The sequence below is a fragment of the Kogia breviceps genome, chromosome 9, assembly GCF_026419965.1.
Source record: "Kogia breviceps isolate mKogBre1 chromosome 9, mKogBre1 haplotype 1, whole genome shotgun sequence".
Lineage (NCBI taxonomy): Eukaryota > Metazoa > Chordata > Mammalia > Artiodactyla > Physeteridae > Kogia > Kogia breviceps.
The window spans coordinates 14,218,970-14,234,033 of NC_081318.1; the positions used below are offsets into that span (position 1 = coordinate 14,218,970).

The following is a 15,064-nucleotide window of genomic DNA, read 5'->3' on the forward strand; positions in this document are numbered from 1 at the left end:
ATTCAACCCTACAGAATTATTTAAGGTGACTGAGATGCCAGGGGGCAATTATGGTTCATCCAGAAGCTAGCAGATCACCAGTGGCTCTGTGACTGGACCTCTATGGAAGCTGTTTCCTCAGATGAGTAAGCCTGACAGTCTTCGGGCCTGTGACAGAGAGGAGTTGACCATGTGAGACAACTAAGTGTGTGACAGCTAGCTGGGCCACCTGATACAGTCTTCAGTTTTTGTTTGTTGGTTGGGTTTTTTTTTTTTTTTTTTTTTTGGCTGTGTCGGGTCTTCGTTGCTGCACTCGGGCTTTCTCTAGTTGCGTCGAGTGGTACCTTCTCTTATTGCGGAGTATGGGCTCTAGGCGCACGGGCTTCAGTAGTTGCAGCACACGAGCTCAGCAGTTAGCAGCTCGTGGGCTCTAGAGCACAGGCTCAGTAGTTGTGGTGCACGGCTTAGTTGCTCCGCGGCGTGTGGGATCTTCCCGGACCAGGAAGATCCCGTGTCCCCTGAACTGGCAGGCGGATTCTTAACCACTGTGCCACCAGGGAAGTCCCCAGTCTTCATTTTTAATAGGATTGCAACCCATTGAGAACTGAGGAAGAATTTGTTTCTATCACAAACAGTATTTATTTAAAAAAACGACATAATGAACTAAGTTCTGGTATTCTAATTGTGTTTCTGAGTCTTGACTGTATTCCCACCCTGCAGTCTCCCACCCTCCTGATGGTGGCGGGCGGCACACTGGAACCCCTGGAGCCCACAGACTGCGTGACCAGCCGGTGCTTCTGGGTGGAATAGATTCACTTTGCCGACGTTGTTTCGAAGTGAGAAGACAGTATACCCTAGGACCCGTGCTGCCGGTCACAACTGAAGTGGCTCTGTCAACGTTCATTCGTGTAAGGGTGACTAAGGTATTTCTTTTCGCCTTTCTCTTTCTCACAGGTATGGCCTCACATGTGCAAGTTTTCTCCCCTCACACCCTTCAATCAAGTGCCTTCTGTAGCGTGAAGAAACTGAAAGTAGAGCCGAGTTCCAACTGGGACATGACCGGGTACGGCTCCCACAGCAAAGTGTATGGCCAGAGCAAGAACGCGCCACCATCCCAGCCGGCCGCCACGACCGTCAGCGCCTCCCTGCCCATGCCAAACCCCAGCCTACCGTACGAGCAGACCATCATCTTCCCAGGAAGCACCGGGCACATCGTCGTGACATCAGCAGGTAGCACCTCCGTCACCGGGCCAGTCCTCGGCGGACCGCACAACCTCATGCGTCGCAGCACTGTGAGCCTTCTTGATACCTACCAAAAATGCGGACTCAAGCGGAAGAGTGAGGAGATCGAGAACACGAGCAGCGTGCAGATCATCGAAGAGCATCCACCCATGATTCAGAATAATGCGAGTGGGGCCACTGTAGCCACTGCCACCACCTCCACTGCCACTTCCAAAAACAGTGGCTCCAACAGCGAGGGGGATTATCAGCTGGTCCAGCATGAGGTGCTGTGCTCCATGACCAACACCTACGAGGTCTTAGAGTTCCTGGGCCGAGGGACGTTTGGGCAAGTGGTCAAGTGCTGGAAACGGGGCACCAATGAGATTGTGGCCATCAAGATCCTGAAGAACCACCCGTCGTACGCCCGCCAAGGTCAGATCGAAGTGAGCATCCTGGCCCGCCTGAGCACAGAGAGCGCCGACGACTACAACTTCGTCCGTGCCTACGAGTGCTTCCAGCACAAGAATCACACGTGCTTGGTCTTTGAGATGCTGGAGCAGAACCTCTATGACTTTCTGAAGCAGAACAAGTTCAGCCCCTTGCCCCTCAAATACATTCGCCCGGTCCTCCAGCAGGTTGCCACAGCCCTGATGAAACTAAAAAGCCTAGGTCTTATCCACGCTGACCTCAAACCAGAAAACATCATGCTGGTGGATCCATCCAGACAACCGTACAGAGTCAAGGTCATCGACTTCGGCTCAGCCAGTCACGTGTCCAAGGCCGTGTGCTCCACCTACTTGCAGTCCAGGTATTACAGGTAAGGCCATTTGCCGCGAGACAGGAGATGCTGAATGCCTAGCGGCATTCACAGAGCATGGGCAGTGTTTGGTCGCTGCCTGGAAGGTAAAATCGCTGCCCTCGAGTGATCGCGATTTAGTCGGGAAATTAGGACATGTGCACATTGAAGCGATGATTCAAAGCCATGTAAGAATGGAGCCAAGTAAGACTCTTGGTGTAGAGGTTCAGAGTTGGGAGGGCTTCCTGGGGGCTGTGGGCAAAGAGCAAAGGCATGGTCGGGGAGTCAGGTTGTCACGGGCGGGTAGAATCCAGACACGGGTGAAGGAGCGAGAGGGACACGCATTATGAAGTCACTCTGGCAAGAATGCGCAGGACTGCAGACCAAGAGCACGCCTGCCTGGCAGAACAGAGGATCCGTGGGTGGTGGAAAGTCTGATGGCAAGGATAGGTTGGGACCAGGGTGTTGGGGTCTTAGATACCAGATGAAGGGGTTGCAACTGTGTCCATAAACGTGGAGCAAGTGCCGAAACATTTGAACAGCAGAGGGTGGGTGATAGGATGAAAGCGATGCTCTGAGAAGCATGTGGAGGGAGAGAGGGAGGAGGGAAGGTCTGTAGCCGAGGGACCAGGCAGCACCCTCGGTGGCGGGAGAACTTTGGCGTCAGGAAGACGAAGGAGTGTAGCACCCTTGGGGGGAAAGTGTGACGCTTTCATTCCTTCCCTCGTTCAGCAAGGATTTATTTCACTTCTAACATGAGCCAGGCGCAGCACTGGGGACCGGGACACAGCCAGGAGAGCAGAGGCAAGGCCCTCGCCTTCCTGGAGTCTGTGGCATACTGCTTCCCACCCTTGGCTCCACGTCAAAATCGCCGGTGGGTGGAGCGGGCTTTAAAAAATAACCCGATGTAGGTCCCAGTCCCCACACATGGAATCGTCGACATCTCTGGGGGTGGCGTCCCACATGGGTGTTTGTCACAGCTCTCCCGGGGCTCCCAGTGCACGGCCAGGGTTAGGAATCGCTGCTCTGGTGGGACCCCGATGAGAGCACTGGCTCCGGGGTCAGGAAAACCTCATCCCCCCCACTCGCCGAGCTGTGCAACTGGGCTGGTTGCCTCGTTTCTCTGACCCCTTCGTTCCTGACCCATAACCTGGGAGAGTCTGGGCACCGGCCGTGTTGGGGCTGTTGGATGACGGAGCCAGGACGCAGCTGGGTTCTTGGCTCCGTATCTGGCGCGTGGTCAGTGCACAGGGCTTGGACGGAAACGGGAAGCGAGTGAGTCTGTTCTGGGGAGATGGTGATGGGCTGTGTCTGAGGGGATGTTGAACGGTCCGGTGAAGATGGAAGTTGGCAAGATTTGAAACTAAAACTCCCACGAGAAGATGGGGCTGACAGCACATTTAAGAGGTTGACACGTGGGCAGTAGAACCAGGACCCCATGACCCCTCCGTGCCCAAGCCCTGCCGGCCCAACCCCCGAGTGAGCACGTGCTTTCCCCACACCTCCTTCCCGGCCGCGGAGAAAGGCGGGGAATGTGCTTAAGCCGTGTCAGCACAGTTGGCCCGTCACACGTTCTGAGGCACACCCGTCCCCCCCACACCGATTTGCTCACCCCTCCGGCCGGCTGGCTCTGTCGCAGGTGCCCTCACCCGGCCCTCAGCCCCGGGGGTCTCTGTCCTTGACCTCGTACCCCTTCCCCTGGGAGGTCTGTGGCCACAGGCCACACGTCCCCACTGCCCCCTCACCTCCCTCATCTCAGTCCCGAATTAGACAGATCTCTAGGCCCCTCCACCCGTGCTGTCCTCCCCCCACCCGCCTGCCCTGAGCATCCAGGGAGGAGCCTCGCATGTGCGTCCCTGCTGGGCTCCGGGAGGGGTGGATCTGTACTGCTCACCCGGTTCCTCTCTGCTCACCAGCTTCTTAGACCTCTGCGGTCTGCTGTCAGGCCCTCAGCCCCGGAGCCAGGCAGAGGGGGAGGCTGAGAGCCCAGGGCTGTGGCCACCGAGGAAGGGGAGCCTGGGCTTGAAGGTGGAGGGAGCAGGCCCTGCGGACCCCCGGGAGAGGCTGAAGGAAGACGCTGGCCGGGGGCTGGAACAACAGGCGTGCTCTTTACAAAGTGCCCTTCCCTGAACGCGAGCTCTGGGTGGCATCACCTGGGGTCACCAGCCCATCCGAGGGATAGCCAGTGCCTTGGCCAGCGCCCTGCTGCCCTTGTCACTCTGCACTTGGGGGTGCCAGTTCAGCGTGCCGGGCCGCTCCTTCCTAGGTCTTGGCCTGAATTTAGGGTGGACTGCAGCGAAGTCAAGGCTGCTTGGGCTTTTATTATTTTGTTAACTTGATGCCGTTTAGTGGGCGATACTGGCTTTATTCATGTTTTCTAAATCTTGAGCCGAGCAACTTGTAAAAAGGCTTTTAAAAATTCTATTTAAAAGGCAGTGCGTACTTAGAGCCAAACTTGATGCGCTGGGTAAGCTGACGTCGGGACTCTTGGACTCGCTTGTGTTCTCACCTTCCTGTGCCCACGTGACACGTGGCACCCCTCTCGCAGCAGACAGACTCTCCAGGCTTCCTGCGCTTTCGTGTCGGCCCCGGTGCCCGGGTACCGGGAACCCCAGCACAGCGGCTCTGGGTGGCAGGAGAAACTGCTCCGCCTGGTGTGCAAGGCTCGTGGGCCAAGAGTCCAGGGCTCTCCTTAGCCCCCCTCTCCGTCTTCCACTTCCGGCCCCGGTGCCCCCATTTGCCTTGGAAGGCCCTCCATCTGGTTGTGATGTGACCCCTTTCTTTAGACCTCATGTGACTGTTGCATAAATTTCTCAGCGGGACCCCTTCCTCCTGTGGTCACTTTGACCAAAAACGGCGAGTGTCCTTTGGGTCCTCATGGTGGCCCCCCTGTGCCCAGCTCTGCTTTCAAGGGCACAGTCAGCATGAAAGCCAGCCCAGTGTTTCTGCCCGAAGTGACGCTCCATCTCTAAACTGGGCACAGCGTCCTGTTCCTCCCCCGGGTCTCGTCTGAAGCCTGGCGTAGTTTGCCGCCCCACACAGCAGCAGGAGGCTCTGAGGACAGCGCCCAGCCCGGTCGCGTCAGCCCTGCTGTGGGGCAGCCGGCTTCCGGCCACATGCGTCCAGTCCGTTTTCCCGATTGTGTTGCCTCTTACGGGGAGAGGAGGTGGGTGGAGAAGGCTCCTCAGTGGTCCGTTGGTATCTGAGAAGGTCGGCGTTCTCAGCTGCGTCGTGAGAGACTGTGTTTGAGCCACCTGGAGTAGAGGAGTCATCACCCTGTGGACCCAGCCTTCGGCAGGGCCTGGGTCCCCCGGGCCCCCGAATCTGAGCTGGGCCATCATCCCCTGGCGACCTCACTTGCAAAGAGGAGGAGGACATTTAATGTCCTGCCCTGTTTTTAAATGGATAGTATTAAATGTCTCAGCCCACCTAGTGATGAGGAAACAGTCTGATGTAAAGAGATGCTCCTGTCCTCATGCGGGGGGGTGGCGGGTGTACCTGGAAAAGTAGGTGGGTCTCGGGGAGCAAACGGTTTCCCCCGGCTATTAGGCGCGTGCTTGGTCGAGGCAGGGCATATTGCCGTACGTATCCTGTGAGGCAAGCCTGACTGTGTGTTTTTCAGGAAACAAAGGCTGGTTTTTTCGTTGTTTAAGCCTGATGCGTGGGTAGCCCCTTCCAACCTGACCTTCCAACTCGAAGGTCAGTTACCTAGTTAAACCATCCAACCACACTGGTCACAGGCTTTATCGTGCATAAGAATCACTTGGAGAGCGTGTTAAGAACACACTACCGCCACGGCCCTGCCCCAGGCCCTGCCCCAGACCCACTGCACCCTAGTCTCCAGAGGGGTGTCCCCGGAGAAAGCCCTCGCCCTGCACACACCCCAAGACTCGCCACGGGGAATCAGAGGTGAGCTTGTGCAGGTGGTTGGAGGCCCACTGAGAGAGAAGAGGGTCCTTAATGGTGTCTCCTTTGAAGTGTTCACACCCTAAGGGATGGAACTGAAGCGCATCCTGTGCACTTCTGTGAACATACCTTGGAAGTCCCTGCCGTTCCTCTACAGCAGCCCTGCCTTACCCTCCCGGTTACGTTCCAAGACCCCCAGTGGGTGTCCCTGAAACTGAGGATAGTACCGAACCCTGCGTACACTGTGTTTTTTCCTGTGCATACATACCCGTATGCATAGGAAATTTACAAATTAGACACAGTAAGAGATTAACATTGATAACTAATAATACAGTAGAACAGTTACAACAATATACTGTAATAAAAGTTATGTGAATGTGGTGTCTCTCTCCAAATATCTTATTGTACAAATTCAGTGCCTTTTCCATCTTAACCAAGCCCTATCACACACTGTGGCTGTAACTTGCAGTTTGAGGTGCGACAGCAAAACTAGCACGAATTTCTTTTTTTCCTTCTTCACAATTTAACAGATAGAAGATTCATTCTTACCGTAGATCTTAGCAACCTCAGCATACTTTCTTTTCCTTTCCTTATTAAATGGAGAACTTTCACCTTTTCACTTAAAGGAAGCCCTTTACAGGCTTCTCTTTGGAGTATCCGGATTGCCAGCACCAGTGTCCTTGCCGTTTGGGGCCATTATTAAGGAAAATAAGGGCTACTTTGAACACAAGCACCACGATGCCACAGTCAGTCTGATCACCAAGTGGGCTACTAGGAGACCAATGGGCAGGGTGTGTCGGCCAAAGGGAAGATTTCTGTCCCGCGTGGGATAGAACGGGACTTCGTGAGACTTTGTCACGCTCCTCAGAACAGCGGGCAATTTAAAACTTAAGAATGGTTTGGAAAAAAAAAAAAAAAAAAAGAATGGTTTGTTTCTGGAATTTTTCACTTAATATTTTTGGATCGCGGCCGACTGTGATTAAGGGGGGACTACTGCATTTGATTCTACATTGACGCCAGTTATGTTTTTGGAGCAAGCAATAAATTGATGCTGGGGTATTTCCACTGTCAGTGTGACCAGCAAACTGAAAACAGGACTAAATATTAAGCTCTACTCAGGAAAAACAAACAAAAAGGCACGCCATTCAGGCAGGAGATAGCGATTAAGATGTGTGGATATTTTTGTTTCTGCTCCGGTGATTCAAAATACTCTTGTCTAGACTTAATTTGAAACACTTAAGACCATTACCCGGACCAAAGAAAAAGGGTGGGACGTGCATAAAAATTTAGGACGTGAAGAAAAGGCCAGTAATCTACTCTTTCAGAATAATGTAACCTTTTTTTGCCTGGTTCTTTTGGTTTCAGACACTATCTTCAGATTGATTCCGTGATTGTTTTAGGTGTGGGGGGGGGGAGATATATTTTAATTCAGTTCAATTCATCAAACATTCATTGGGTGTCTACTGTGTGTCCTGTGATGTACTGACGGGTAGGAGATAAGGCGCAAGATTTCTAATCTGGAGGAGTTTATGGTTTCTCTGAGGAGATTAAAAGACACAAATTGCCTAGAGTGTATTTCTGATACTTTGATATTACAAATGTTTGATCACTCAGCAGATATTCATTGAGACTCTAGGGAACCAGTGATGAGAAAAAGCAGTTAAAGAGATTCAAAGTCAGTGAAAGATTTTGCGAGATGGGTTAATAGGGAGGCTTTTTCGAGAACAAGCTATGTTGAAGTACTCTTGAGGTCCATCTTAAAGGAAATGTGAGATGGCGGTGGGGGGAGCCTGAGAGGCACGGAGATTGGAATTAATAAGGGAAGATGGGGGGAGGGAGGTGCCAGTGACACCTGCAAGGAGTTGAGGGCTTGGGCTGGCGAGTAAAGGTTAGGTGAGGGAGGCCTGACCTGGAGAATTTTGATGGAGGCTTGAGGGGCTTGGACTTAACAAAGGAGTAATTCAGTGAAGTTAAGGATATTTAGTGAAGTTAATCAATTGAAATGGGGGCAAAAAGTTGGGGAACACCCAGAGGCTAGAAGACAATAGCAGTTATTCATAAATAAAGGGAAGAGGCCCTAGATTATAATGGGGATCCCCTCCCCATCCCCCGCCAGTAGCCAGTATAAATGTGAACACTTTTAATGCTTTTAAATTCTGGTACTCTGATTGCAGAGTTGGCTTAGAGGGAATAGGTTTTGTTCGTTTGTTTGTTTTGCTGTCTTTTGTTTATAGACTTTGCTTTCCCTAAGGCACAGTTGTGAAGCTCTGGCCTCCACAACCGGGTTTCAAGTCCCACCACTGCTATCAAGTAATAGCCTCTGGAAGGAGAGTTACGAGACCTTAGCTCCAGTCCTGGCCCCATCCGTCCCCAGCTGACTGTGTTCCACTGAGTCAGTATATTGGTAGAATGTCAGCTGTGAGCCATCCACAGCCCCGCATCTGGATCTCATTATGACCGGGGCCTGTGCTTAGTCCATGGCCAGGGGACAGACAGTGTTCTCTCCTGTGGGCTGACCTTGGCCTCATTGGCTCAGACTGGGGACCCTCCATCATCTCCTCCCCATCAGCAGGGAACACGGCATCTTCCAAAGTGTCTTTCGCTAAGTCGCTTCAGAAAAGGGGCATAACTTAATAGAGTCATAAAAATAGTTTCCAAAATTGCATAGGTTGTGCAGATTCCTGACTAGAAGTTAGGTTTGATTGAAAAGAAGAAGTCTGAAAGCATCTGCATTGCAGGCATTAGATTTTTAAGTTAATTTGTGTTTTATTACTAGTAGATACAACAGGAAAGGGTTCTAGTTTACCCTTGAGGATATTGAGTGAAATATTCAACCCCCGACAGTCTCATTCACCCAGATGAGGGAGGTGATTATAAATATGTAAAAGCTTTTAGAGTTGCAGTGTCTTTTCTGAGGAGAAGTAATCGATAAGTTATCTGGGCTATTAGGTTATCTTTAGTTTTCCCTTACTTGTCTCTAGGACCTTGAGTTGTGTGGTGAAATAATTTGAAATCGAATTTTTTTTTTTTTTAATTTTATTTTATTTTTTTATTTTTTTTGCGGTACGCGGGCCTCTCACTGTTGTGGCCTCTCCCGTCGTGGAGCACAGGCTCCGGACGCGCAGGCTCAGCGGCCATGGCTCACGGGCCCAGCTGGTCCGCGACACGTGGGATCTTCCCGGACCGGGGCACGAACCCGCGTCCCCCACATCGGCAGGCGGACTCTCAACCACTGCGCCACCAGGGAAGCCCGAATTTTTTTTTTTTAGTATGAAATAATTAAAGGGAGAACTTCTCTGTGTATTTGAGTGTATCTCTGCCCTGGTGTTCCAGTCCTTCCTACACACACGCACGTGCGCAGTCACACGAATAAACCCAGATAACACAATATAAGCCCATGCATGACATACACACAGCTAGGTGTGCTAGCAAGCACCTTGGTGACAGAAGCTAATGCTCAGCTGTAGCAAAGATGCTGATGTACATAGATGCCTGCCACATGGAGGGAGACACACGCAACAGACATGCGTACACACGCAAGGACACACACACAACTTCAAAGACATTGAAAAACCATGTACATTCACAGACCACATGAACCAGCCAGAGCGACCCCAGAGGTCAAGGGCCCAGGTGCAGAAGCAGTGTTGATGCCCCAGAAACTTGGCCCAGTTTTCTGCCTTGCTGCAGAATTGCCATCTACATGTCCCCAAACCTGAGGACAGTAGGGCTGGAACCACTCTTGAGTTCAAGGTATAAACCAGTTGTTTTCAAAGGGTGATCCAAGGACCCTCCTGCCAAAGTATCACCCAGGTGCTTGTTAAAAATGGAGATTCCTGGGTTGCAAAAGAAATCTAAGGAACAGGCTCTCTGCGGGGTGGAGCCAGATGACAGATTTAAGCAAGCTCTGGGGCGAATTCTTTTTTTAAAGCCACTGTATTGAGGTATGATTGACATACAGAAAGCTGTACATATTTAATGTGTACAGCTTGGTGAGTTTGGAGGTAAAACCATCACCACAGTTTATGCCGTAAACAGATCCATCACCTCCAGGAGTTTCTTCCCGCTTCAGTTATTTATTTACATTTTTAAAATTATTATTTTGTCCTTTAAGAACTGTTTCCAGAGGTGGCTTGGATCCCAGAGTCGGTTGCCCCACAGAGGGGGTTACCACCTGCCCCCGTCAAAATGGGAGAAGTGGGGTGCCGTGGGCAACCTGGCACGGGCTGTTGCCCCTTTTCCTGAGTGGCTGAGAGCCCCTCCCTGGGGCCCAGTTGTTGAATTCCTTGTGTTGCAACCCCTTACGCCTCAGTGGTGGTGACAGTGGAGATCCAAAAATCATTGGTGCGTGCGACAGGAGGGCTTTACTGGGTGGGTTGGTGAACTGGCAGGTGGGTGGTTGGGAGGGGAAGCAGGTGGACAGAGGAGACATTAACACACGTGACTTTTTGCACAATTTGCAGTCGACGGAGCACGTACCGCTTAGCGGCTACTGAACTCTCCCTGTAGCCACAGCTGGGTTTGGAGCTGTAATCCTCATTTATGCTTCGAACAAGTAATTTTTTGAATTCCGAAGAGGTGCCAGACACTGTGCTTTGTGCTGAGGTTTCGAGAAATGAGTAGGAGTGCCCTCAGCTCCGCGGCCCTGCCCCCGAATCTGCCATGGAACGAGCTGTCCCTGGGGAACCGGCGGTGGGCGTGCCGGGCTCCACTGTCCTCATCCGCCCTGAGGTAGACGTCCCCCCTTAAGCCGAGAAGGCAGAGCGTGTTACCTTGGAATCGCTTTACCCAGTCTCCCTGGGCCGCCTGTATTGTGTGTTCTGAGTCCTGAGTGCCCTCCCCAGTGAACGGCCCCCCTCCCTCCTGCCCTCGGCCTCCCCCCGGCCGCGGGTCTCTGCATCACAGCTGGGACAGATCGGGCCAGCCTTTCCCCACCGCCTCACCAGCTCCCTGGAGGAGGAGGGAGTGCCCAGCCACACAGCCTTGCCAGGGCAGCTCGAGCCTGGCGTTCCCTTTCTTCCTTGGCCCCATCGGCCTCTGGCTCACCGGGTCTTAAAGCCAGGTGGAGGAGCAGGGCTCTTGGTGATGAGGACTGGGCCGTGGCCCTCGTTCCTGGGCAGAGATGGAGATGGTGACATTGTAGAAGCAATGGTCGTAGGTGAGGTGTCCCCAGAGCAGAGCCTGAGGCAGGGCTCGGGTGCAGTGCGTCTGTCTGGGAGAAAACCTCAGGAAGCAGGAGGAAGGGAACGGGGTGGGGGGATACCGGGAGGAGTTAGGGGGTGGCTTCATTCTCCCTCCAGGGGGCCTGCTCTAGGCCTCAGGGGCTGTGCCCCAGGAGGGGGGAGGCCGGAGCTCTGGGCCCTTTGAGACCGAGGGCCCTCAAGGGTATTGACTCCCCTGTGCCTTTGTTTGGGCCGAGCTTGTTCGAGGACTGGGTGGGCTTGAGGAGACTCAGGGGAGACTGCGAAGCAGAACAGACCACGTGACCGTGGCCGAGATCAGCGGGAACGTGACACGAGCCCAGAAGGACCCGCAGTGTGAGCGCCAGCCCTGTGCTCGGGGACCCGCTCTGTCCTCCGCACCGATGACCTGTGTGTCATTTTTAAATGGAAAAGGGAATACAGGGGAAATGCCTTTGTAGGCACATTGAAGTATTGCAGGCTAAGAATTCAGAGTTGAACTCCAAATTTTGGTTTTGGGGGGAGTTGGGAGATCTGAATGAAACGCTAAAAAAAAAAAGAATCTTGCCTCCACCCCACTCCCCGTTTTTATCTGGCCATCCTGCCCACTAGAGGAGGGAGATGGAGGCTGTGTCTGAGAGAGAGGGTGCCTGAGCAGGGGCCGGTGCCTGAAGCGTGAGTTTGCCAGAACCGTGGGGTGAGGTGGAGGCGAGTTACTCTCTGCCGCGTCCTCCCTGCTGGCGCTTGTAGCTGTTGTAGGTGAGTTCCCCAGGGCGCCTTTGTTGAATGAGTGAGTGACTAACTGGCCGAATGCATGGGTGAACGGATGGACAGATGAACGGATGGATGGATGGATGGATGGATGGTATCAGTGGCCTCATGTTTATAGCTCAACTCACACTGTCACACACGAGAAACACGCACGTGCCCAGCTTCTTGTCGTCCTTCCTACAGTCCTTCCACCGTCGCCCTAAACCTCAGGCCCATGGCTTCCAGCATCTCCAAACCCTGGGTCATACGGGCCCCCTCTATCAGGCTTTTGGGGAGCAGACACATCTCACCAAAAATGTTCGTTCTGTCAACCTGTGAGATTTCCATTTAAAACCTGAAGACAGCTGACTCAGCTTTTAACAGATCAGCTTCCTGAAATCAGCCAACATCTGTCGTGTCCCATTACACCGTTACAGAAAATTGGAAATGACTTCCCAGTATGAAGAAAGGGCCGAGCGCGGCAAGACCTGACTAGGGGACCTTGCACGTGTGGAGACAGCCCTGTCCCCTGGGCCGCCAACCCCTTATCTGCTTTTCTGGTTTTGAGATGTTACGGACATGCTAGTCGCGTGCCCCGTGACTTTGTCTTCATACTTAGGTGCTGAATGAACAAAGATCTCCCGCAGAGGGTAAAGCTCCTCACACACTGCTCGGCGTGTGCCTGGCACATGGCAAGCCCTCGGCCCATGTGCGCTGCTCTTATTACTTTTACTGCCACTACTGTTATCATCATTATCATTATTCTTATCGTCATCACTCTATTGGCAGAGATCTGGATTTGAATTCCAGATCTGCTACTCTATAGCTGTGTGACCTCAGGCAAGTTCCCAAGCCTCTCTGAGGCTCATTGTTCCTTCCCTTATGAGGGAAGTATGACAGCAGTTCCTGAGGTGGTTCTAAGGACTAAACGAGATGGCTGTGGTGTGTGCTCACCTGTGTGCACCTCGCCTCTGCTGTAAGTAACCATCACGCTCTCCCCTGGGCCCCCTTCCCGGTGTATGTGCCTCTGGCTTAGCATTTATTTTATTTGGCCTGGTGTCACTGTAGGCTGTCGACATGCCCAGTATTCCCGAGCTCCTTGGGATCACGTGTCGTTTCTTTTTCATCTCTGTGGACACGTGGAGGCCCAGCACGCGCTTCACATCCAGTGGGCGCTAACGGAGTCTGTTCGGTGGGTTTCCTCTCTGGTGTCAGGAAGGGACGGTGTCCAGTGCAATGGTGAAGGGGTCAGCGTTTGAGGGGAGGAGCAACACCTCTTCCTCTGAGTCAGGAGGGAGACACGGGTGCAGCATTCTTGACTTGAGGGCACAGGCCCGGCACTCTCCTGCCGCTGCTCGTGTACCTGCAATGAAGCTCTGACTCCTGCACTTGGGCTGGGCGCACAAGCCTCACGGCGGCGGGGGAGCGGGTACAGGAAGCCTCAGGAGGTTACGTTGCAGTTGCCACCTGCCATGCTTCCCGTATCCACTGTCCGTCTCCGCCGACATCAGAAGGGACCAGGAGCCAAGAGTGGAGTGACGGGCAGGACTCTGCTCAAGGACTCCCGGAAGGTGCGCGTGTGCACGTGTGTTGGGTGTGTGACTGTGTGTTGGTGTGTACTCTACGTGTGGTGTGTGTGTTGGGTGTGTGAATGTGTGTTAGTGTGTGTTGTATATGTGAGATGTGTTGGTACCTGGGGGGGTTGTGTTGGCTGTGTGTGTTGGGGTGTGTGTGTTGTGTACGTGGGGTGTGTGCATTGTATGTGTGGCATATATGTTAGTGTGTATTGTATATGTGATACGTGTTGCTCCGTGGGGAGAATGTGGGTGTGTGAGTTCAGTGGCATCAGGTAGGCTGGTCCCTAGGGTCCCCCATATTTGGAGCCCCTTGTGATCCTGCTTCGTGTGACTAGGGAAGTGTACCCTCCAGTCACAACCTTATTTTTGTAACTGTTGACTATGAAAATCAAAGTTGTTTGGCCAGAACACGAGTGATAAACTGTTGGTGCCGCTTCTTTGTCATCCACTGACCACCAGTGAAGGATTTCTAGTGCTCTTCTCTTTGTAAATTAGAACTTACATTGGCAAATAAAAATGAACTGAGTGTGAACCCCCAGAACAGAAATAGCTCTGGCACTGAGTCAGATGTTCTCACTGTGAGAGGTGAATATTCACCCTGACGAGCAGCAGGGAGATCTTCGGGAGACGGCGCTGCTCTGTGTCCTGACTGTCGTGGTGGTAACAGGCTAAAACTCACAGAACTTACATCCGAAAATTAAATTTTAAAAATTCCAAGTGAGGGCTTCCCTGGTGGCTCAGTGGTTGGGAGTCCGCCTGCCGATGTGGGGGACACGGGTTCGTGCCCTGGTCCGGGAGGATCCCACGTGCCGCGGAGCGACTTGGCCCGTGAGCCGTGGCCGCTGAGCCTGCGTGTCCGGAGCCTGTGCTCCGCAACGGGAGAGGCCACAACAGTGAGAGGCCCGGGTACCGCAAAAAAAAAAAAAAAATTCCAAGTGAAAATTTAGAATCTGTTTACCCTTAAAGATCTCTAAGAAACTGTTGGTAGTATTAAACCCTTCAACTTTATCTTGCCTAGTTTTTCTTCCTGTTTTTGTTGTGCTGTGTTTGGGTGGAAGAGATACCTCTGTCCATCCTGTAACAGGATGGCCAGCAGGGCAGCAATCATTTCTGGAAACTGCTGGGCCGGGGAACCATGACAACTCTAGGGAACAAACAGCTGTTGACGGCGGAAGCACTTCTACCCCACGGTTTACTTTACATCTGCCGCTTCATGTATGGGTGGTGGACTTGCCCTCTAAAAGTGAAGGACAGTGACTGCTAGAAACAGAGAAGGGAGGGACTGTTACCCCTGAAATGCTGGAGTCCAGGAGGAAGATGAAGTCTTTGTGGAGTTCGGTCATCCAGCCTTACTATGCCTACAGCGCCCTGCCCTTGGCTCTTACCTTATCACGGCCGTGGCCAGCAAACCCAGGTGTGAAACAACATCGTCTTCGGTAAAATAGCTTTCCTAAAACCAGCTTTTCCCGACGGCGGGCCTCTCACCTGTGGGGACATTCATGCTTATTACAGAGAAGTGGCTGGTTTTGTAGGAAAGGTCTTTTATCCCCTCTAAAGAGAGGGCACCTGCATGCCATCTTGGTTGCAGTGGGTTCTGTTGTCTGCATTCTGAGTGATGGGCCTTGGAGAGGGCCTCCTGTCCCCAGCGGTGATCC

General features: G+C 52.7%; 1 protein-coding gene across 23 annotated transcripts in view; it reads left to right on the forward strand.

The window, feature by feature from the left end:
- HIPK2 (homeodomain interacting protein kinase 2) overlaps positions 1–15,064 on the forward strand; it is a 202,101-nt gene that overhangs the window by 64,931 nt on the left and 122,106 nt on the right. For 20 of the 23 annotated variants that reach the window (XR_010842062.1, XR_010842063.1, XM_067042011.1 and 17 more), the window contains one exon: positions 934–2,017. Coding sequence is in view for 21 of the 23 variants with exons in the window: in XM_067042006.1 (XP_066898107.1) it covers positions 934–2,017 (1,084 nt within the window). In the remaining 2 variants the exon portion in view is untranslated. Of the gene's footprint in view, positions 1–704; positions 816–933; positions 2,018–15,064 lie in introns of those variants that run through there. The other 3 variants (XM_067042022.1, XM_067042024.1, XM_067042012.1) reach the window with 2 other exon arrangements.